Genomic DNA, 24480 nt, shown 5'->3' with positions numbered 1-24480 from the left:
GATTTTCTTTATTTTTAGGAAGCAGTTTTGAAAAGTAGGTCAGGGTTAAGCTGAGACAGTTCATGCTTTCTGTAAGAAGCCTGAAGAATGTGAAACAAATTCAAGATTTCTTAAGTGTGGTTTAATGGCACCACATCCAAGTATGTTGGTTTTTTGCGGTGGCTAAATCATTAAAACAACTAAAACAAACCTATTGTTGCAGTGTGCTTAGATGGCATGCAGTAATGCTTCAAAGTAGAGGGAGATTTACCTTTTACTATGATAAGCCTGCACAAACTAATTCAGAAGGTTTAAGAGACTGGTAATGTCTTATTTTTGGGTATGTTAACAGGGGAGCGAAATGATGCTAGAGCAAAATTTGCTTGAAGTATGCATGAATGGAGCTTTGTTGCTACATTGAGTGATGCCAGTTCTAAGTATATAGGCTTGACATGCATCTGGGTTTTGAATATAAAATACATCTTTGTAATGCATATTTGCACATTCAATTAAAACCCTGTAGCCTTCTGTCAGATACAGGGGAACCCCATTTTTTTAAGAACTATGGCTACATTGATCCATATGGAAAAAAAAAAAATCACGTTGTTGAACAACTATCATTTCTGTGGTGAAATATGGCCTACAAAACATGCAGCTCTTGTGCTGCTTGGGATGATGTACTTGTCATGCAGTAGTGTGGAAGTCTGCACTGGGAGGATGCATTTCCCCAGTTAAAATTCAGATCTTGGGGTTAGGGATGCTTTTGACATAGCAGCATGTAACGATACAGAATTGGAAAAAGGAGAAATTGTGGGAAAGAAGCACTGAATATTCTTTCCACTGAGACTGACACTGCTGCGAAAATATGCATGTGTATCCTCTTTATCCCTGCCCCCACTTGCTTGTGCTTGCTGGTGAGTTGCTGACTGCAGTTGCATGGTTTCTAGATTACATTGAACTAGAGTCACTTCAGCACAATCTTACCAGCACTTAAAAGAATAATGCAATATATCACTCACTGTGAGTAAGTTGCTGTGTGTCAGTTTCATCAAGGTAATTGCCCATGTATATTCATTTATCTGTGAGAAATGCAAGCTATGAATCACTATCTTGAAGACAGGTTTAAGGGCAAGGTGGTAACAAACAGTTTTGCAGTAATTGCTCCAGCATTTGCTCTATTATGTGACTAAAATAATTCTGAAACACAAAAGCATTGAAGATGGAAGGAGAAAATAGATGATCTTGCATCTCAGTAAATACAGCATATCTTCTGTGAAAGAACACCATTAAGAGGCTTGCTTCAGTGGTTAAAAGTGAATATTTGAGTTACTCAGCATATTTCAGTCTTAATAGGCAGCACTGATAGGCCAGAAATGAGATCAGTGGGAGGCATACTGCGCTTTCATAGGGAATAAAAATGTGTTATGTATGTTCAGTAATGTCCAAAGGTGATTTTTTTTTACATGTGAGACAATGTTATCTCTTACAAATAAATTTGAATTGATTTATAAGAAATAAACTGTAATAAAATAAAAGCTATGATTTAAGTATCTGGCCACATGTGCTCTAATGACAGTTTTACTGTTAAAAATCCATTTGTTTCAAACCCTAGCTTTTGGCCCTTTGTGGTCAGTTATTTCATTGCTGAGATAAATAGTTCATTTCTGTGCTTTCACCTGTATTAGTGTCTTTTTTCTTCAGACAGTTTAACCACATTGTGTTGCTTTATCAAGGGAGAAAAGAATCTTGGAAACTTACCTAATCTTTGAAGGTGAATAAATCAGGTGTAATTTCTATTAGGGAAGCAGTATACATAAGCACCTGCTGCTTTACCTATTTTACTAGATACAGTCTCTTTTTGTTTCACAGGATTTGTGTTCAGTGAATCTGAATCAACTGCATTAGAACAATTTGAAGGTGGCCCTTGTGCAGTGATTGCACCTGTACAGGTAAGATGCATTTATTATAGGAATGGTTGAAAATTAGTAACCCCAATTTTTTTTTTTTTCTCTAAACTAAAATAAATATTTTTAAAATTGCAGTTCAGTTGTATTTTGATTTCATAATTATAGTGTGGAGGAGATAAAAAACCTCAATAAAAAGGCGGAGATGGGCTGATTTCGAACTATAGTTTTTGCAGAATTGGATTTGTTTAAGGAAGTGCAGCAGGTTGATCCAAGCAGACGTAACTTTAAAGTGGGAAATGCCAAATAAAGGGGGAGAGGTAAAGGTTCAGATATAAATGTAATCCTAATCTTTTCTCATCTATCATCCCTGTCCTTAAGAAGGGTAATATCTGTCACAAGGGCTGCTTTAGCAAACTGTATTAAAAATATGTGAAGTAATCGGTTTTCAAACCTAACAAGGTTTGCTGTGTGAGAAAAGGAGAAACATTACACTTTCAAGATCCTAGTTAGCAGAATAATCAAAGTATGTCAGGCAAATACATTTTATTCCGGATACATGCTTAGGATTCCACTTGTGCTTCAGATACACTCAACCAACTGTGATTGTGATTTCTTTGTTTGTTTGTTTTCTTACTTCATTTTATCTCATAGGCTATGTGCATACTCTTTGAAATGCTGTTTCAGCAGCAGTTCTCATTGCTGTGTAGATACATGCGTGACCCTTAGGCTGGATCCATTCTGCTAGAGCACTTTGTCTAATCTATGACACTTCCTCCTTTTCTCAGGAGAACCCTGTAGAGAGACAGGCAGACACTGAGTCATGGGCCACATTACTTTTTTTGGTAGCCTGCTCTTGACTGCTTGCACACAGATCAAATTTTGCAGATATGTCTAGGTCTGAGTTAAGGCCTTGTCCATGGATAGGTAACATATTAAAGTCATGTAGCAGAGTTAACGTCATCATGATCTGGAAGGTATCCGAGTCAGACAGCAGACATTGTGGAATTGTTTGCATCACTGGTGTGTGTAATGTGATAGTCATAAAACCTCTGTTCCAGTTACTTCAAGACAATCTAAACACTGGTCCTACCAAAAGACTTGTATCACAGGAAGTAGCACCACTTGCTTAGGTCATAAACAATCAATAGAAAAATTATTTTATTATGAATTGCACTCTGTAACATGGTTCTGTCTAGTTCTGTGGTCTTAAAACCAGATGTAGAGTGTCCAGTCTCTGATGTTAGCATTACAAGTTTTATTTGGGCGGAGTGGAGATTAGGACCAGCCGGTTCCTTAAAGGCAGTGTCAAGTCTTTTACCGTATCATACGTTCTTATAGACAAGTGTTTTTTCCAGTTTTATATGTAGTTCAACGTCCTTGAGATTAAATATTTAAGACATGTTTAAAAGTAATCTGAGTTCCAGCTTGGGAAGGAGGAAGGGATCAAACAGATCTTGCAGTGACTACTGCTGCTGTGAATTACTAAAAAAGGTGTGCAAAAGATCTGTGATAAGACAACAGTTTGTCAGGGAAGAAGTGCAAGTTGAAGCAGCTGGTTTTAGTGTTGCAAATACCTGATACAGCATCTAATAGAGTAATTAGAAAGACCAAGAGTCTGCTTCCAAAGTTTGTTCTTCCATTGTTCCTTCTCTCTTACTTAAGATTATATTTTTTTTAATAATTGCAGCAGTAGTGTTGATGAAGAGCAAAGCAGGGATATGGAGATGCGTAGATTTTCTTTGATCTGTGCATTATGACTTGCAATAGTTAAGAGGTGGGCTTTTTAACTACTAAAGGGGTTTGAGTGGCTAGATGGTATTACTCATCAGTTACATTACAAAATATTTGTGCCTCTCTTACAGCAGCCCTGTGAGTCTGGATATGTTTATGTGAATATGCACTCTGTGTATTTGAAGTGTACTTGACGTTCAAACTCAGTAATGTTGAACATAGGTATGAAGCTACCTTTGTAATTAGTTTGAATGGGAAAAATCAGTAAATAGTGCAAGCTCAGGTTCTCTTACTGAACAATAAGCAGCTTGAAACCCTTATAATAACATAAAAAAATGCTTGGGTACAGAGCTTGTGACAAGATGTAAAAGTTGGTGTTGTCTTGTATTTTAATATTATTTTATGCTTTGAAAACAAAGGCATTCCTTTTGAAGAGGCTTTTTACCAGTGAAAAGTCTACTTGGAGGGACTGTCCAGGTACTGAGACCTCTTTTTTTTTTTTTTCCCTACTTATGTGTAAAGCATGTCGTAGTAGAAAATTTTAAAATATCTTACAGTTTCTTTTTGTGTAAGTGTGCAGCCATGCCATGAGGCTGTGGTAGTGGGGTGACCTTGGCTGGATGCCAGGTGACCACCAAATCCGCTCTGTCACTCTTCCTCAGCTGGACAGAGAGGGAGAGAATATAACAGGAAGCTTGTGGGTGGACATAAGAACAGTGAGAGATCATTCACCAATTAACGTTACCGGCAAAACGGACTCAGCTTCAAGAAAGTAACCTTATTGCCAATCAAATCAGAGTAGGGTAATGAGAAGTAAAAGAAACCTTAAAACACCTTCCTATCACCCTCCATTCTTCCTGGGCTCAACTTCACTCCCAATTTTCTCTACCGCCTCCCTCCCAGTGTCACAAGGGGACAGGGAATAGGGGTTGTGGTCAGCTCATCACTCATTGTTTCTGCTGCTCCTCCCTCCTCAGGGAAGGACTCCTCACACTCTTCCCCTGCTCCAGTGTGGGGGTCCCTCCCATGGGAGAGAGCTCTCCACGGACTTCTCCAATATGAGTCCTTCCCACAGGCTGCAGTCCTTCATGAACTGCCCCAGCGTGGGTCCCTTTCATGGATACAGTCCTTCATGAACAGGCTGCTCCAGTGTGGGCTTCCCACAGGGTCACAGTCTCCTTCAGGAACATCCACCTGCTCCAGCGTAGGGTCCTGCACAGGCTGCAGGTGGATCTCTGCTCCCCCATTACCCTCCATGTGCTGCAGGGCCCAGCCTGCCTCACCATGGGCTGCACCACGGGCTGCAGGGGAATCTCTGCTCTGGCACCTGCAGCACCACCTCCTCCTCCTTTTTCACTGCCCTTGGTGTCTGCAAAGTTGGTTCTTTCACGTATTCTCACTCCTCTCTCCTGCTGCAATTGCTCTTCCCCAGGTTGTTTTTTTCCCTTTCTTAAATACATTATCCCAGAGATGCTACTACCACCGTCACTGATGGGCTTGGCCTTGGCCAGCAGTGCGTCCGTCTCGGAGCTGGCTGGTGTTGGCTCTGTCAGACATAAGGGAAGCTGCTAGCAGCTTCTCAAAGCAGCCACCCCTGTAGCCCCTCCACTACCAGAACCTTGCCATGCAAACCCAATACAGAGGCATACAGTATGTATACTACATGTCTCTAAACTCCCCTTTGTGGTAACTACTCCTGTCCATAGTACTTCTGTGTTGTATAAATATTTGATTGAAATCTATTTTTGGGAAAGGGAATGGATTAGTAGTCATGTTAAAACACATTTTTCTAAAGACAGTTTTATAATTATTTGGTCCAGTAGAGCAATTAACGTTAATAATTAATAAGATAAAAGTAATAAACTCAGTTATTTAGATTACTGTATAAAAAAGATACTAGTAGCTTATGTAAGACACTGATTAGCAGCAATTGAACTCATGTAGGTTTCTGATCTTTCAGAAGAGGAGCAGAAGAACCTTCTCTGTCACACATTATGTGATATTTTGGAAATGGCTTGCTCTGATAATTCTGAGTCGTACTCTCTGGCAACATGGATAAGAGGAAAAACAACTGAAGAAACTGCTAGTATTTCTGAAAGTCCTGCAGAATCTAGTCGTCAAGAGGAACAACCTTGTAAGATGTATTTCTATTCTAAATTACCAATCACTTAGTGAAGTATTACGGGTTTTTTGAGGGACCACTGCTTTTTATTATTACACAGGTGGGGTTTTCGCCTTTGTGATTCCATTAGCAACAGATGGATTTTTGTCTCTTGTAGTTGATTTGTTGATCCTTTTTGTCAAAAGGAATGTGCTTTCTATCACTGGAGTTGTAACATATGTCTTTCTCTTGAATTTAAGCAATTTCCATAGTCTTTTGAATTTTATTTTGTAATTTATTGGGACCTGATTTTGATCAATTGAATCTGGAAAAATCAGCATGCTTCCTAACACTGGAGGAATATTTTAACCTGTGGCTTTATTTCAAAAGAGCTTTGGTAGGAAACTCTGCAAAGCTTTTTCTGTTCTGAAATATTTTGAGTCCTCTCTTATGGAGAAGTAGCCTTTTTTCCCTATATTTGATTCTATGCAGTACCCAAACAGCTTAATCAAATCACCTTCTAGTAGATGAACAGAATTTTTTTGTAGATTAGAATTGTTTGGTTACCTCTTTTTTGCAAATGTCTTGATTCCTTCATTAGTTACTGACATCAGGGATCCAGTGAACATAATCTGTTGCGCTAAGATATGGCATCCAGTCATATTTAACTGCTGAGAAGCCAGCGACATGGAAAGTTTATCTGTGCACACATAATCATTGAGATGTGCATTTATTAATCTTTTAGTAGGATATACCTAATGTTTTAAAAGATAAGCTGTTTTTTCTTTTAGTTTTTGTTCCCAGTGTGTTCCTTAAGAAGTATGAAAAACTCTTCACATGAGAACATGCTTACAAAGGTGCCATCTTTTGATGGAAGGAATATGTTATTTGGCACTTTGTGGCATAACTACAAAGAAAAAATTAGACGAGTAGGTTTATACACGTGCAGGTAGCTATAGCAGTTAGTAGTGCTGGAGCTCTTTGTTACAAGTCACCTTCATCTGCTTCTATCAAATGTTCCATGCTTTAGAAGGCTCAAACAGTAAGAATTAAAATGTTACTGAATTGAAAAAACAGGAGGTCACCACATAAGAGTTCCAAAGCAAGCAGATTTTTTATTAAGAAAAGGTATTATGCAGACAGTTGTATCTACAACTTTTCTGTTTAAAAAAAATAATCTTCCTTTGCAAGATAGTAAGGCAGATCTAACAGTGAAGTTCCTAATTTCTGTGGGTTTTCCAGTTGTCTCTGAAGCTCTTGCTCATATTATGAAGCTTCCTTTGAAGGAAAAATGAAGCAGAGCCTACTTATCAATTTTACTGTTCTGTTTATTAATATATTGCCTTATGCTAAAGAACCTTTTAACTGTAGAAAATGTTCAGCAGAAAGACTTTTTAAACACACACTCAATAATTACTCTCAACACTGACACTTAATGAACGGATCCGTTCTACTACATACCTATGTTTTTCATATTTCTGTACAAATCTACAAGTTCTGCTTGACTTGTCCTTAATGCCATGGAACGTGCTTAGGAAGAGCAGGATACATTTACCATGAGCAGTCTGCTTTGTCATGGGCAACGTTAATCTTTCGTTGTTCATATTCTGTGTTTCCTGCTAGACACCAAATGTACCTTTTGTATATACTCTACAGTTCAAACAGTATTTTACCTTACGGCTATAATGCAATACACTTCCTGATTTTAGATACATTTGTTAGGATTTTTTTTTTCTTTTCTGTCCTGCTATTTAACTATAGACCAGTTTCTGTTTAGGCTTGGGACAAAGATGTGAAGAAGGTATTGTTAATAACGCAGAGTTCTGTTACTGGTAGTACAAAGGAATAAATGATATCTTGGTTGCTGTAATCAATAAAAATAGAAATAGGCATTGTCATAGTTGGCGAATTATGTATGTGTGGGAGTATTATAGATACAATTCCACATGGCAGGCTACTGCTATTTGGGAATATATAATAAAATCATGAAATATGGTTAGACACAGCATGATAGAGTATCATTTTAAAGAGTTTCTATACAGTTGTATTTCTCATACAGTTTATGTTCTATTGCTGTTCGTTCTCTCCACTAAGCACTGTCTTTATTTGAATTATGTATAGCTACATTACTCTTTAGAATTTCTACTTCTTTCCCTTTGTTTCAAATAGTAGTTCTCTTACGATTTCACTCTGTTCTATAGTAACAGAATGAAACTGCCTATCATCCTGCTATGTGAACAAAAGGTGGATTCGAGCACACTTTCTGAATGCAATAGCATTTTTCATCTGCTTTTGTGGTGTATACCAGTGACTTGTTGTTGGCCATGCATTGGCTGTAGTAGTGCAAGTTCCCAGGTTCAAAGATCGCTTTATATGATTTAGTCCCTCTAACTTTCTGCTTACAAAAGCATATGTTCTTGGAGGTGGATTGGATCTTGTAGCATTTTCTGAAATTTAGATTCATTGTTCTATATTTTTTTTAAAATGTCTTAAAAATACATTTTCTTGAATCTAGTTTTGCATATGGTAAGCTAATTTTAGTAATTCCTCATAGTTTTTCAAAAGACAAAAACTAACACTCTTAAGACTGCTGCTGCCTTATTTCTGAAGTAGAAAATGAAAGTACTCTATTGCTGGAGAAGCAGTTGTGCTCGCACGTACGTAAATCGAGTGCATCTTTCAAAATACAATCAGAAAGGGCATAAAAAGACCTTTTGGGAATTCTTGTGGGAAGAACTGATCTGTAATATTAGCCCTAATGGCTTCAGGGCTTTAATGAATTGTATGCAGTCAAATTCGGTAGCTAGATCATCAGACATTATTTAAATATTCTGCATTAAGTAGCCTTTATCACAATGCACATCTGTCTGTTTTGTATATTAGTCTACTTAGCAGAAAGATAAAGTCCTTATAAACATAGAAGGCACTAAAGACTGCTACAGTCTTAATATTTGAATGCCTGTTGAATTTGATAATTACACAGAGACAAGTGTAATTTCCTTTTGGTAAAAGAAAATTTGATTTTAAAAGTTCGTTTTGTCTCCTTGGTTTGGATATGTTGTGAGGGGAACAAAGGTATAAAGCCTGTGTTGAACTTGGGAAGACACTAATGCTGTATTTTTTTTTTTTTTCTGTCTTGGGCACAACACTTGAAAGGCTGTTTATCCATTATTAAAAGAAAACAATGAGAATTTATTTAAAATCAGGATGTGTACCACTGTGTAGAATAATTCTACTAATTTGTAATAAAGAACCATTAAAAGGGGGGAAAAAAAACCCCAAAACTTCAGTAACAGAAATGTATATTTGAAGAAAAAATACAGCATACTTACATTGATAAAATGATCCAAATAATCATGCTTGCTGTTCTGGGAAATAATACTTCTTGTTGACCTGCAAAATTATATATATATATAGTATGCATATGCTTAATGACTTTGTGACAGCCACGTTTTGTACAAAATCAACAGCTTAGTATTTGACAAATATTTTCAAGGCTACACACTCCAGTGGCTTTGTGCTTTTAATAAATTGATTAGTCCAAATAGAAATGTTCTCACTAATTTGTATGGTGGAATCTTAATGTTGCGGTAAATTAGTTTATACTAATCAGTTAAAAAAATTAAATGTCAAGGGAGGATTAAAAATTATAATTAAAGCTTGAAAGTATACTAGCTTGCTGTGTGTATCTTGTGTCATTTTTTTGCCATGTGTAGTGCTGAAAAGTGTCTCTTGTGTATAGCTGCCTTGGCTGTCGAAGAGCTTGGCTTTGAGCGATTTCATGCATTAATTCAGTAAGTAATATGTTGGAACATTTAAAATACAGTATTTTGAAGTTACACTACTATTCACAGCCCTGAAATGGGTATGTTGAGAAATTTTGTGTGTGTTATACATCAGGCTAAACTTGGATTTCAAGTTTTGGTTTGGGGGCTTTGCTGGTTTTTCTTTGTATTTTACTGTTTAAAATGCAATATTATCTTGAGCTTAAGCATTAGGCTTGAAAATAAAACTGGAGCAATGAAATGTGTGAGAATAAGTTGTGCACTTCAAGTGTATGAACACAGCTAATTAAGATGCATATTTAAGTTAGAGATGTTAATCCTCAGTATTTATAGACTGTCTTCACAGGTGTTTCTATCAGAAATGCTTGTGATACATACACTGAAAAAAATTGTCATCCAGTATTTTTCCTGATTTGACACATTAAGAAACATTTATAAAAATGTTTTATATAGAAGACTGATTTTTTGTTTCATACTTTAACTGTTACCTTTTTGGGGTGTAAATACAGAGCTTACAGTTCTAGTGAGTTTAAAAGTACCAGTCTTTTATTTTCACAGTGAACAGTTGTAATCATTATACAAATAAATTTTCAAAGAGGAGATAAAGAGTAACAGAATTTCACATAACACTTGAGATGGAAAATGTTGCTAATTAGAACTGAAATAACTACTGCTTATTGTATCAGCAGTAATTAGAGTTTGTTCTTTAAATCCATTGTCACATGAGGAAAGAAGAAAAAGAATATAAATTTTTTTTGTAACCTTATCTGATCAAAACATTAATTTCCTGCCCTATCCCTCCCACTCACCCCCTCAGTCTTTGGACTTGTGGTACCTACTTTACTTTTTCTCTGTCTTTCTGACTGGCAATGAATGCTCTGGCATATGCTTTTAGAGCAAGCTGAGTGATGGATATCAGAACTGACTTTGCCTTGCATACTTCATATGCTATATATACTTTGATAATGAAAGGTAGTTTAAAAATCTCAAGTGTTAGCCAGAATAAACCTATCCATGGATATATTTTTGCAGATGTTTGTTTCTTTTTTAAACAAGACTTAAAGTGTGCAAGAAATCTAAAACAAAGTAATATACTGAAGTTTGTGTAAGATAAGCAGAGGGTGTGATCTAGTTTGAACTACTCAGTTAAAACTGATGTTTGTGTTCTGAGAAGCAGTATTTAGCTCTAAATATCCCAAGAAATAGAAAGTTTATTACTTCACTGAAATATCGATGGATCTCTTCCTTTGTTTTTATGTTATTTTTTTTCTTTTTAAATAGATGATCAGCGGGTGTTACCTTATCATCCAGGCAGCAGCCGTATTATACAACCACATAGTGTCCCAAATGTTAACGTACCACTCATGGTTTTAAACATTTGCTTTTTCCAAAGCTAGATTCTAATAAAATCAAATTCTCATGGGAAATGTCGTAATTACTTCAAAAGCCTGAAAGATAGTCTTACCTGGTTAAGCTTTTTCTTCTTCTGTTTATGGACTGAATGTCTTTCAGAACACTATATAATGCAACTGTTATTTTGGTGACATACAGTCTATTTGCAGCTTCAGTAACAGTCTTTTGTAGAATTACTCGTTCTAGCCACTCAGTTCTTTCTCAAGTGTATGTAAATTTATGGTTAGTGTTTGCATATAAAAACGATGTTCATTTTTGCACATTGCTCCAAAATTTATCATCTTCTGATGGGTAAATACTAATGACTGTATGGCAGTTACAGTAACTCCAGAACAGCTGCTGTGTCATTCTGTATATAATGCCAGAGGTACTCTGCTGTTACTCGGACATTTTCATGTTACATATTAGTAGTTCTTGTTTGTGCTTTGAGATGCTATTCTAACACTTAACCTAAATACATTCTCCTTTTCTGTTGGGTTTTTTTGTCTTTAGCAAACGAGCATTCAAAAGCTTCCCTGAACTGAAGGACGCAGTTTGGAATCAATATTCAGTGTGGACAAACAGATTTGGAGTATTGCTCTTTCTGTATTCAGTAATACTGACAAAGGTTTGTGGGTTGTTTGATATTCTTTGTGTGTTTTGTTTCTTTGATAAGAGCAAGATTGATCATGTGACTTTCTGTAAAAGCTGAACCCCAAACTGATAAACTACATTAAATATAGATAAATGGATGGAATGGTATCTTCATTTTGCAGGACATTTCCACCATAAAAACTTGAAAAGCTCAGTCTGGTTTTTGGGGGGTTCTGAGGTGGTTTTATTTTTTTCCATTGATCTGGGAGAACTGCAGAATTTTGAAACATCCTTCATTGTATCCCTGACATCTCTCACCAAGAGAAAAAAGTGTGTTTAGTTATCAATTCATACAAGAACATCAGCCTCCTAATGTTTTACTGTTGCATTCTGTTGTTTTAAGTGTTGCAATTCATTCCTTAAGAGAGCAAAAATATTTGTATTTTTTCTATAGGGTATTGAAAACATAAAAAATGAAATTGAAGATTCAACTGAGCCATTGATAGATCCTGTGTATGGTCATGGAAGGTAGGCTGCAAAATATGGTTGCTACCACTTAAAATAGATCAGCGGGCTACTTTTTTATGTTTCTCTAACTGATCATTCTTTTAGGAAATTATTGATATTGCAACAAAGATTCATGTATAACTTTGTAATAGTTAAACCACAACATAGCGTGTCTTTTTCACTGCCTTACTCCATTTAGTGCATCAGTTCTGAGGAAATGCTTCTGTTATTGCTGAATTTGCAGAGGAATAATTCTCAAATTCAGGGTTACGTTTTTATACCAAGTTGTTGGTTGAAAGAGTAGAGATCGTATTAGTGTTACTGAATTACAAATACATTTTAAGGAATACAGTTAGAGAATGTCTGCTTAGCTGCCCAGATAATACAATAATTTTTTCATTTGTTACGAGATAACTACTTTTTCAGAAATAAATTGTATGTCCCTTTTAATAGGCAATTTCTTTCTGTTTTATAGCCAAAGTTTGATTAACCTCCTGTTGACGGGGCATGCTGTTTCTAATGTGTGGGATGGAGACAGAGAATGTTCAGGAATGAGTAAGTTGGTTCTAGTTTATGCTTGTTCATAATTTGTACATACTATGAAATGCTGACCTACAGATTTGGAATATGCTCTATTTCTGTTCTGATAGCCTCATTGTTTGCTGTCTTTTGAATTAAGGAGACTTTAACTGGAAATAAAACATACTTGCACTAAATCTTTAATGTTATTATCGGTGAATACAGGATTGTCAGCTACAGGTTGAAATTGTGAGATACCTAATGACTTGGATGATGGAAGGGAGTGCAGTGTGCAAGTTGGGAAGGGTAATACACTGCAGACAAGGTCACTGTTCAGAGCTGCTGCATCAGACTAGACAAATGGACTGACAGGAACCTCATGAAATTCACCAGAGTCCTGCATCTGGGATGGAGTAAGCCCGTGGGATAGCGCAGGGCAGCACTGGCTGGCTAGGAAGCAGATCGGTAGAAAAGGACCTGAGGTCCTTGTGGGCAGTAAGTTGCTCACGAGTCATCAGTGTGCCCTTCTGGCAAAGAAGGCCAGCTGCTTCTTGGGAGGATAGCCTCGTCCTAAGTGAGAGAAGTTGATGGTTCTTCCCTCTGTCTATGTGAGACCACATCTCTAGTGCTGTGTCCAGTTTTGGGCTCCCCAATACAAGAAAGACATTTACATAGTAGAGCGAGTCCAGTGGAGGGCCACAAAGATGACTGGGGGGGGGTTTGAATTCTGAAGGTGTTCACCCAGTGCTACAAAGTCCATCTCAGGTTCATCAGTGTGTTTTTTACAAGGATTTTCCATCATCTAAGTCATCACTGAAAATACTGACTTGAACTGAGGTTCAAGGCAGATCCGTGCAAGACCTGAATCAAAATGCTCTGGTTTGACAATGAACAAGTAGTATAATCTCCCTTGAGACTTTTTAGACTTCCATTTGATTATGATTCCATACAGGCTGTATTCAGCATCAGACTTGTCATAATGTCATTTGGATATTGTTTCTAACTCTTTTCACCCCTATTTGGTAGACAACTTATCAGGGCATTTAGGTTGGATTCTTGCAGTCTATTATTGATGAGCCTACAGTGGCTGCTTTTGGGGTTTTTTTTTGTCCTTCTCAGTGCATGCAAATTGTTTACTAATTTGTTTCAAGACCCTTTGGAGGTTAAAATCATATTTTCTCCTAGTTTTTCCTCTAGCTTTTCTGTTTGTGTTTGGGGGTTTTTTGTTAGGATAAGTGCCCTGTTTTCCCTTTACTAGTCTCATGGCACCTTGTTTATCTTTGATGTGTAAGATAATGAAATCATTAACAGTTCAGAGACTTATTTTGTCTAGCTACTTCAGTTGTATACAATGAATTTCATTACAATCTGCAAGCTTGAACATATCTCTTATTTACATTTTACATCTGGCATCGTTATCTTGTTGTTAATCTTCTTGTATACAGGACATCATTTACCTTTTTGTGAATTAAAGCAAAGATGGCTTTGAATACCTGCATTTTCTTTGTATCATTTCATTTTGTGTTTTATCAGTCAATTCCTACCCTGATTCATGATGCATGTATAGAACATTGTTGTCATTTATCCCCATCCTTTCTTACTGAATTTCTTGTTATTAGCCTTCCTGGTTTTATACATATGTTCTCTTCAGTATTTTTAATTTTCTCTTTTGATGTTTTTGGATTATGATTTATCAATCTAAGTTGTTAGAATGTAATCTATCAATCTGAATTGTTCTTACAACTTTCCTTTACATTGGGATAATTTGTTATTCTGCAGTTTAGCCTATCTTTTTTTTGAAATCTTGAAGTTCATTCCTGCATTTGTCTTTCAGATTATCTTTCTGGTAGACCTTATTCATTAGTTATCCAAGTTTGAAATTTTTTCTTTTCTGAGAACACTGAACTTTTCTTTGTACACAGTAATATTCCACATTTAGATTCTTAGTCAATTCTGCACTAAAAATACAGAACCAGAGCCCCCGTAGAAACATCTGTCTCTGGGGGGAGAGGAGGAGCAGAAAATAATCTTTAGTACATTTGAAGTATGTGGTGTTATGTATCCTGTTAATTTTTCACCAGTCAAGTAATTGGACTTTACTATTGGGAATCCTCCATTTTCTTCAAGTCCTTGAGACAATTAAAGTCAGAACTAGCTTATTTGCTGTCATAAATCTATAATCAATATCTATTATATGATTTGTGTAGTCTATCAAAAAGGACAAAGAGCAGCCTGTGATACTCAAAACTTCTTAGGCAAGACTGAATTTTGGATAAATTGTCACATTTCCTCTGTCTATCAATCCTTCAATCATTTCTCATATATTTTGGCTCTCGTTGTAGCCTTCAGCTTCCATTCTGCCAATGCTATGAGTTTGTCATGTTAGAAGGGTTGCAGGTATTAGAATATCAAGAACTAAACATGTTTGCTGACTATTTTCTGAAGTTGGTTTTATGTACATTTTTCTCATTTGGTTACTGGTCACTTGCTTTACATTCCTCTGGTCAAGCGATTACAAGTTGGGAGGTTTGACATTAGTATTGTGGAGAGTTGACTGCCAGTGCTGGCTGATTTATTTTTTTTTTAATATTTTTGATATTTTTTTTTCCCCCCCCATGTAAATATAATGGAAAAAAAATTCAGGTACTTCTGTGCTTAGGTGTAATCAGTAAGTGAACTTCTGAAACTGAGGGGCAAGGAAGGAGTCCCTGGGCATGGAGGTGGTGCTAAGGATCTGCAGAAAGCAATGGATGTTATGTGGTTTGTAGCATATTTGCAGAGGCAGCAATGAAGCAACAGAGAGAAGATTCAGCCACAATGCAGGAACAGGAAGAATGCTAGATAAGGGATGCTATTATCATAAGTAAACACATTTGCTAAATTGAATTTTTAAAATGGCACTTACCTTGCATTTTTATTCAGAAGTTATGTAAAGCCATTGTGCCTCTTGCTCAGCTGTTTAGATAAGCAGTTTTTAATTAATAAATAAATCTTGAAAATTATTTTAAAAGTGTTTTAAAGGTAACTGTCAGTGATTTTATCAGTGACAAAGAACATACTGAGTTACAAACCTGAGGAATTACCAGGTAGTTTACAGATTATACTCAAAATTCTGACTCCTACAGTACTGTATATTTTCCAAATAGAGTAGGAGCTATTAACTGGAATTGTTCTTGGGCATCACTGGTACAAATACCAGTGAAATGATCCCTCTTTTGACTATCTACATATTACCTTTTAAACTTTTCTTCTTACTCTAATCTCTTCTCTTGCCATGCCACAGTTATCCATAGTAGGAAGATATGGGGAGGTAGACTTTTTCCTCCTTTTTTAAAAGACTAATTCTTACGTGAAGTGTAGCAATTTAATATGAATGCAGATAATGCTGTAATTGCTTTTTCCAAATAGTGCCAAGAATTTGTGGTATTTCATGTTGTCGCTAGGTGGCAGTATTCTGACATGGTCGGTGACAGTATCGTTACATTTTAAAACCATCATTAGTTTGGGCCTTACTTCTTTTTTAAAGGCTCCAGTTTTCTCCCTTTTTAGAAATTTGAGTACATTGCAAAAGTGCTTTTCAAAAAAGGAGGAACTAACTTTCTGACAAGAGGCATACATATTAATTTTCCTAGCTGATCTTTGGTGTCATCAGATCTCTTCCACGGGTGCGTTTTCTGTCTGTGGGGTGAGGATATTCACAGGGATGAATATCATCCCAACTCATCTCCCTTTGTTTCCTCGTAAGTGGTCTAAGAGTGATTTTTTTTTTTTTAATTTTTTTTTTCTTTTGTGTCCTCCTCTGTTGACTAATTCTAAAGGAGGCATGTGTAGGCCAGTGACTACAGACTAAAGTTAATCTAATAGCTTTCAGATACACTATCTATATAGCTTTCTAAGCTATTCAGGGTATTCGCACTCTGCGACTACCGTTGTAGCCAGGATCCCAGCGCTCTCTAGTTATCAATCAAAGTTCTCATCTAGTTATCTGTCTGGGGAACAAAACACTTAATAATCCTATTTTTTTTTTCTGAATAATTTTCTGAACAGTAAATATTATTTATATGTGACTTTTCTGTTCTGTTCCAAACTTCAGCTCCTATTTATGTTTTTTGTTATTTATGTTTTTATCCTGTTTAGCAGACTGAACTTTACATTGATATTTGTTAATGATTTTTAAGAAATATATGCGATGAGTTTAAAATTATTTCTTTAATGTACTATTGCTTACTTCTGCCATCCATTTCCCTTCGTTGCACATATGTGCTATTTCTGAACAAGCTACTTTGAGGAATCGTTCACTTTTTTATTCAACTAGCTCTTTTGCCCTCAGCTCAAAGAAAGGATGAATTGTCTCAGCATATGGCAACTTACAGCAACAGAGCTATGTCAGTGAGATAACAGGGTTCTGCAAAGTATTATCTATGCACCCCTGAATGTTTTAATTCCAGTCAAGTTTGAAGTTAATCCTTGAAAGCACAGTTTCAGATCAAAGAATTCTGCACAGCAAAGAAAGCCTTTTAATATGTATAGCTGACAACTCGAAGGAAGGAGTTGTAATTCCAGGCCAAGAAGGTAGTGAACAAGCTAGTGTTTGTAACTTTTGGGGGTTTGTTTTTTGAAGTTGGGGTGTTTTTTTGCTTAAGAGTAGAGGAAAAAGTTAAATCATTATTATAATAACTGTTCTGTACTGTTGCAAAATTCAGCAAGGTAAACTTGAAGTTGGTGAAGGAAGCAGGACATACCATGACTAGTGCTGTGAGGTATGATAAAGTGTAGAGTTGGTTTTTGGAAGTCCAGAAATCTTTTTTTCATTTAGAACCATTTTCTTCACTTACTGTGGTCCTGAGGCTCTTGCCCATGGATAAAGATCTCATCGTTTTAGGCTGATGTTGATAAATGTTAAAAAGTATAGTTGAGAGTTGATAGTTTTGGAGGGAACTTTCAAATATGAAAGTCAATGTTCTCTGAGAAAACGAAATACAGACCTTGTTAAATTGATCATGGTGTATGTTCCTACGTGTATTTGCAGGATCAGGTATGTGCTGCTCTTTGTTTAGGGAATGTTTGGGGACCTAGCAGAGCTTCTCCAAGTAGACAGTACTTGCACTATTGAGATGATATAACCCAGAGCTGCCTCAGATCCTAGTTCAAAAACTATTTTTGAAGCTTCAATTTTGAAGTACTTTTCCCATTTTCTATTAAGAGAACCTCAAATGAGGCTCTGTAAGTGCTCTTCCAGTTGGTAGTACATAAATATTTCAGCTATTCCTGACAGCTGTGTGTGTTTGAGAGCTGTATGATACATTAAGTGGAAGTCAGTACAGAAAATCTGAGGGAATGCTTTTGTTCCTACTAACAAAACTATTATTTGTAAAATTATGCTTTATTATTCAGAATGTGAAATGATTAAGATAAATATGGCCAGGAACGCTTAAAAAAAAAAAAAAAAAAAGGGGGGGCATACATAAATACATATATGCTTATATACTTTTTATTCCTTTCAAGATAACTATTTTTCATAAATTCTTCTGAGAATTATTTTGGTGTAAGTTACAGGTTCTTCATCTCCTACCAAATTCAACAACTTCTGAAAAGAGGCTATCAACAGTAAACTTTTAAAACCATCCTATTGGCTTTCCTTATTTTGTAGAGAAGGGAAAGTTAATACTGGTTTTTGACTATACTCCGATGATTTGCCATTGTTGCTAAAACTGCATGACTTTTAAAATTGTTACTTGACCAATTCTGAAAGTAAGAAAAAATGGCTTAAGAGAGGCTGTGCAGATTTTTCTGGAATAAATATTATGTTTTTCATTTGAACAGAGCTTCTTGGTATACATAAACAAGCAACAGTAGGCTTTTTGACTTTGATGGAATCTCTGAGATATTGTAAGGTAAGCTGTTTTCTACATAATTTAAAATTTTTCTTTCGTTAAGATGTTGTGGGCTTTGGCAGTATTATTAAAAACTTTTCTGTGTACAGTTGGTGATATTAAAGAACTTTCAAAGTATGTTCAAATTAAAACTGAGAATAATGCTATGTTAAAACAGATATATGATAAAACTGTTAAGTGCATCTTATTGATAAATCTTGTTTGATGCTATTTAATTTAGAACTTTATTGCACCAGTTTAATTTAGCTAGTTAGAAGTTTGTTTTTACTAAAATAACACTTAATGCAAGTTATGTAGATGGCTATAAAACTGAAATCCCAAAGTGGCTTGCTGTTGTGAAGGTTGCCGTTTTATTGTTCTCATTTTATGCTATCACTGTCTTCCATTTAAAATAAATAGCCATAAGTAAAAATGGTAAAATTACTATTAAGTAAATGTATTCTGAATATAATATATTCAAGAGCTAAAAGTTACTCTATGTATTTATCTGTGAACATCTGAAAGTAACTGAAGCGCAACCTAGTCACTATTGTTTCTTCCCATTGTGACACAGAATTTCTTCATTTAAAGTTTATTTGAGAACTTTTGTGCTTTACAAGTGCTACTTTTGAAACAACATTAATACTCTTAATTTCAAAAGGCTTTTTGGTTGTTCTTTGCTTTCTTTTTGATCTCCATCGAATTCCTTTAATTCAGATCAGGGTTAAAGGTTATGTAATTTGCAGAACATTGGTGTATTGACTGTAACTAACTGTCCCTTCATTTATTAAATAAATGTCAATTCTGAATTGGTTTATCCAAAATCAGCTAATAAGTCAAGTGGACTTCGATCTGATTAGCATCTGATTATAGTATTGTTAAACATAAGAGTACTTAATTGTCTGCAGTGTGTTTGAAGCATGTCTTCAAAGTTGAAGTAAGAGATATTGTTGATACCACAATCTCACTGAGGTCTTATTTCAGTTAATTATCATAAGATATGTTGTTTTCCAAGTCAAACAGAAATGATCAAAATTAGAATCTAAATATTTTACACTGTTTTGTCATTTTATGGAACATTTTATATTAGTTTTCAGAGCAGCTGGGACTCCACTAACTGAATTGTTGTTGACTTGATCATTGACGAGGTGAGTTTTCTGGGTTTGTTTTGTGTTTCTGATTTTGTTATACCTTTTTAGGTTGGCTCCTATTTGAAATCTCCTAAATTTCCCATTTGGATTCTTGGCAGTGAAACACACCTCACAGTCTTTTTTGCCAAGGTATGTTAGATGTGATTTTGGGTAATCTCAGGCAGATAAGCACCACATAAATTCAAAATTCAGATCTTGCTACAGTGTGAATTTCATGTGACTTTAATGTAAAAATGTAGTCACCAAACGTTTTAAGTCATCCCTTGAAGGCAGAATTACTCATGTGGTTTAATGATATGTCATAAATCTTAGTGAAGTCTTTTGGTTCTAGCTTAATTTATTGGGCTGGGGGAAGGGTATGCTTTAGAACATCATAACTGGGATAAGTACTGTCTTGAATTCCTATAGTGAAAGAGAGATATAAAAAAGGAAATAGTTATGTGTATGTGCCTGTTAGTTTAATCTCCCTGACAGTACCTTCACAATTTTTAATTTATAACCATAGTTTCTTCTAGCTTAAAAATAGCTATCAGGACTGTTATGCTAATTCCGTGTATTTATTCTATCAGATATGTAGTGTAATCTGTGGACCATCTAAAATGCTTTTGAGATGAGTTCTCATTTTAAAATATTAGACCAGATTTACGAAGGAGACAATTTCTGATTCTTTAGTTGAAGATAGTAAGTTGTTTTCCTTATATATTTGATTTTTATAGAACACTTGTTTCTGCTTAGAAATATTTATTGAAACTTTAAATGGTAATTAGTAGTATATTTATTAGTACTTATTAGAGTGAACTTTCCTGTACTTAATATCTTACAAATTAATTAATATTTTAGGTATGAATCTTGAAAATAATTACTAGAACATATAACAAAGTTAAAGCCCTAATTTTTTGAGCTGTTGAATTTCCTTAAGGAAAACTTTGGCCTAATCTTTAAAGAGGACACAAAACCTAAGATTTTTCTTACAAAAAAAGTACAAACAAACCTCCGCTATACACGGAGTTTCTATATCAATATTTCTTTACCTTTAAACTTAAATTTAAAAATCCTTTAATTAGTCTGTGTTGTGCAGTGAGTATTTTTTTGCAGATTCTGATGCAAATGCTTCATTAGAACTTCCCTGAATCTCTTGTGTAAGATAAATACTCTTTCTTCCATACTCCATGGTAATAGAAAAACCCTTATCCTCCTTTGAATGTTTGTTTTCTGCCTTACTCTCTCCCCAAACAGTCTTTCCTAGTAATTTTTTTTTTAATTTCAATTTTTTATCTTTATCCACAGTTTTTCTGATCTATACCACTGAAGTCAGTACATTGTCATATAGGTCTGTGGCAAATAGGCGTAATCACTCTGGTATACAAGTCAAGTATACCTGTACGGAGCATTAGTGCACCTTCTAATATTTTTGTGTCTACAGTGACTGTTTCCAGTTAGAAATTCATTTCTAATGCTCTTTATTTCAGGATGTTGAGGACTGTTTGCAGGGTTTAAAGTAACGGGGCATCAACACCTGGCACCTCTGATACAGCTTGGTGGTTCTTTCTTCACTGAACTCCACTTAGGCTGTGGAAAGCTTCAGTTTGTGATTAGTGTCTTCAGAACTACAAAGTAGGAAATGAAGCAACATGAGCTTGGCAAAGAATTTCCTAGAAATTTTTTTGATGAAAAGAAGCAGGAGCTGAAGTTGTGTAAGAGTTCTGAGAGTCCTTGAATTTGCATGTCTGTTGGTGAGCATTTCAGGTGGAGCAGAGATGTCAGCTACAGTAGAAATATGAATCATATCAGCACATTATTTTATCAGTTGAAGCTTCATGCCAAAAACTACAGGAAGAAACTTGAATTCATTGCCAGTGGTTAGTTAGCAAGTTGTTTGAGTAGTGTGTGTAGTTGTCTAGATGGTGCTTGATACTGGGGATGTAACTTCTAGCTTGATGGTGAGTTTGATTACAAGAGAAAGAAATCTTTAGAATGGAAAATAGAGCCAAAAGCAATGTAGATTAGATTTGAAAAAAAACCCAACCACCAAATACAGCTTTAATTCTTTCAAGCTGCATATGATTTACAGAGCCTAAACCCTTATGCTTACATAGAAGAACATTGGGCAATTATTAAGCAAAATAGGAGTCGCCTTTGTCATTTGCTGAGTAATTTGGCCTAGAAACCTAAAAAAAGCAGTCTTCCAAGGCTACTGTCACTATGGTCAAGTAGCATGGGGAAATTAGGGATCAGGACAGAATCTTCATTGCTATCTCGGGGACCTTTCTTGATCATGGAGGTTCAGATTCGGCATACCACCCTACACAAAGTTGGCTGCTGTTCTGAATGAATGACTACTGTGCTAAAGATTTTTACATTCGATGTGGAGTACAGCAATAAGCATTGTTCTCTTAACTGTGTAATGAACAGTCATCCACCTAGCCTTTCTATCTCAGAACATTCTGAATTAAAGACTATAGACATCTATTGCTGTCTGCCAGAATATATTTGCATAACTCTACAGACCATTCTGCTGTAGCTGTGACTTGGGGAGAAATGTTTTTCGGTCATACTTTCTAAAATACATACATTTGTCAATAGCTGCCATTCTAAAACTTTCTACATTTTCAGTGGATTTTAATGAATAAGCAAAATGCAGCACAGTATCTTTGGTCTGAAGATCACAGTTTATAGCTTAAAGTGAAATTTAAAAAATGAACTCAAGCGTGTAATTGGCCTTAAGTTCTCTTGTAACTGCTGCTGCATGAAATAGCCTTAAACAGTGACAGCTCAGTTAACTCCTAGTTTTAATGTAAGTCTACCCATTACTAAAACAATATAAATTTTATTGTATCTGGTCTCCATGTCCACATCTTGATTGTCAAAATTCATTTGATATGTACAGAAATTATTAGCCTCATTTTACTATAAGTAATTGGAAGTAGAAAGAAATAAATTAAGAACTATTTATTCCTTAAAACAGCGATTTTGATTGAGGCACATTTTATTGAAAAGAATAGCAGTAGTTTTTCTTTCTGGGACTTAGCTGACCTTTTTCCAACCAAATAATTACTTACAGTTAGATATTTTGGAGGCAGTGATGCAGACACAACAAGTTAAAATGCAGTGGATAATCTATGCAAAACATTGAAACATGAGAATACTCATTACAATGTTTTGATCCTCTATCACCTGCTTTAGTGGAAGTGTTCTTTCTAGATTGACAGAAAATAGAACCTGAAAACATCTGGAATGAAGCTTCTAAGGTAGACTGTATTGAGGAAAAATACTACAGCTTGTTCTGCAGATGAGTATGTAATAAAGTTGGAAAGGACATGTGAACATTAATTAGTTCTTCAGGACTCTTGATACTTACGAGTATCATAATAGAACTGAGAAAATTTGTGTGAATAGTTGGGATGGGGGACAGAAAGTTGCTTAATGTTCAATAATCCAAATTTAATGAAAAAATAAGGGTGGCTATTACTCCTAGAGGTCATGGACTCTGCATTTGCAACAAGGCAGATTTTACCTAAAAACTGGGTATGTAGGTTCTTCATAGGCAACTAAATCCAAACAGCCTCCGCCTCTCCCTGCCCTCCCTTCCTTTCACTGAATAAGAAAACTTTCAAATGGCCTTCGGCCAACAAAAACAAACAAGGAAGCTTTCATCTGACACACTAAGTATCACTGCATGCTTTGTCAGGCAAATAGACAGTATTGTAAATGTCCTCTAAAAAGCAACTTTAAAGTTACAGTCTTGTCTTTTTTTTTTTTTTTTTTTTTTTTTTTTTTACTGTAGCAAAGAGAGTGAGAAGGTGAGGCAGCTCTAAATTACTTAAGGGATGAAGTTGTGATGCTCTGCATCAAATGCTGTGTGGTCAGTTCTTGTTTATTTTTATGATGCTTGTAACACAGGAAGTTATGACAAGCTGAGACTATTCAGAACTTTTAGGAATGTCAGTGTGGTCAGACACTATAAAATAACAACAGGTTAAAATATTACTTGAAATATAACAAAATGTTTCAATGCAAACAATAGAAGGAACAGTAGTAGGTTAGTAACTGTGTTGTAAATACTATATGCTGACCTGCAAACTTTTACATGGTCTGCAAGTTTGAATTCAGACTCATTGAAAGTGAAAAGACAGCATGGAATGAGTGTCTGGTGACATCAGATGATTGAAACTGTCCATGGGGACACTTCAGAGCTGTATAAGTTTTTCAGAAATTTCATTAGTCTATTCCCAGGTCTTGAAGCACAACAGAATCGGCTATCCATTTTCAGTTACAGCATTGTAGCATTTCTAGACTTTAAGAATCAGATAAGCAGAGGAAATTCCTGGCTGAGACATCTGAATAAATTACAAATTACTGCTTTTCAGGGAAAGTGTGCCTGTTCTGCTGTGTTGGGACTGTACTTATGGTTTTGGATTACATTTTTTTATTTTACAAACTTTGATCACCGTAACCTGTTCTACATATTCTCAGAGCCTTTCTTCAGCATCCTTGATAGTATTGTCTCTCAGAAGAAAGAATATTCACTTCTCTTCCTTAACAATCTTTTTCATCAAAGTTCAACAGAGGGACACCTGAGCAATCACTGACACTGCTATAGGAGATCCTGAAATGGGTCAGTGGCGTTTACCAGAACTGGGCTAAGGGGGAATGTTACTGGGTACAGCATTTTATCTCAGAACACCAACAGAGACTATCAGTGACCATGAAGGAAAATAAGATGCATGTGTAAAAAAAGTCAGCTATTACTAGAATGTGTGGACAACTCTGGTCTCTGCATAAGTAACATGTATATCCAAATAAATTTAACTTAGGAACTCTTCCACTTTGGGAAGGTAGCAAAAAATATCTACACCCTTCCTTTTGTTAATTGCTCCCATGACTTGTGAATGCAAATTTTTAAAAAGTCTTCATCAGAGAAGAAATCAAATCAGATTTTGA

General features: G+C 35.6%; 1 protein-coding gene across 1 annotated transcript in view; it reads left to right on the top strand.

Annotated features, from left to right (window-relative positions):
- Positions 1 to 4036: 4036 nt before the first annotated feature.
- Positions 4037 to 24480, top strand: part of MINDY3 (MINDY lysine 48 deubiquitinase 3) — a 50124-nt gene continuing 29680 nt past the window's right edge. Inside the window, exons 1-8 of the mRNA XM_026842673.1 lie at positions 4037 to 4094; positions 5562 to 5751; positions 9461 to 9512; positions 11409 to 11523; positions 11944 to 12017; positions 12472 to 12551; positions 18339 to 18409; positions 19588 to 19668. Coding sequence (XP_026698474.1) covers positions 5628 to 5751; positions 9461 to 9512; positions 11409 to 11523; positions 11944 to 12017; positions 12472 to 12551; positions 18339 to 18409; positions 19588 to 19668 — 597 coding nt within the window. The 5' untranslated portion in view covers positions 4037 to 4094; positions 5562 to 5627. The remainder of the gene's footprint in view (positions 4095 to 5561; positions 5752 to 9460; positions 9513 to 11408; positions 11524 to 11943; positions 12018 to 12471; positions 12552 to 18338; positions 18410 to 19587; positions 19669 to 24480) is intronic.

The sequence above is a fragment of the Athene cunicularia genome (assembly GCF_003259725.1).
Source record: "Athene cunicularia isolate RWA chromosome 2 unlocalized genomic scaffold, athCun1 chr2_part1, whole genome shotgun sequence".
In the NCBI taxonomy this organism is placed as follows: Eukaryota; Metazoa; Chordata; class Aves; order Strigiformes; family Strigidae; genus Athene; species Athene cunicularia.
The sequence above is the reverse complement of the archived record's forward strand: the minus strand, read 5'-3'. Positions and strand labels throughout refer to the sequence as shown.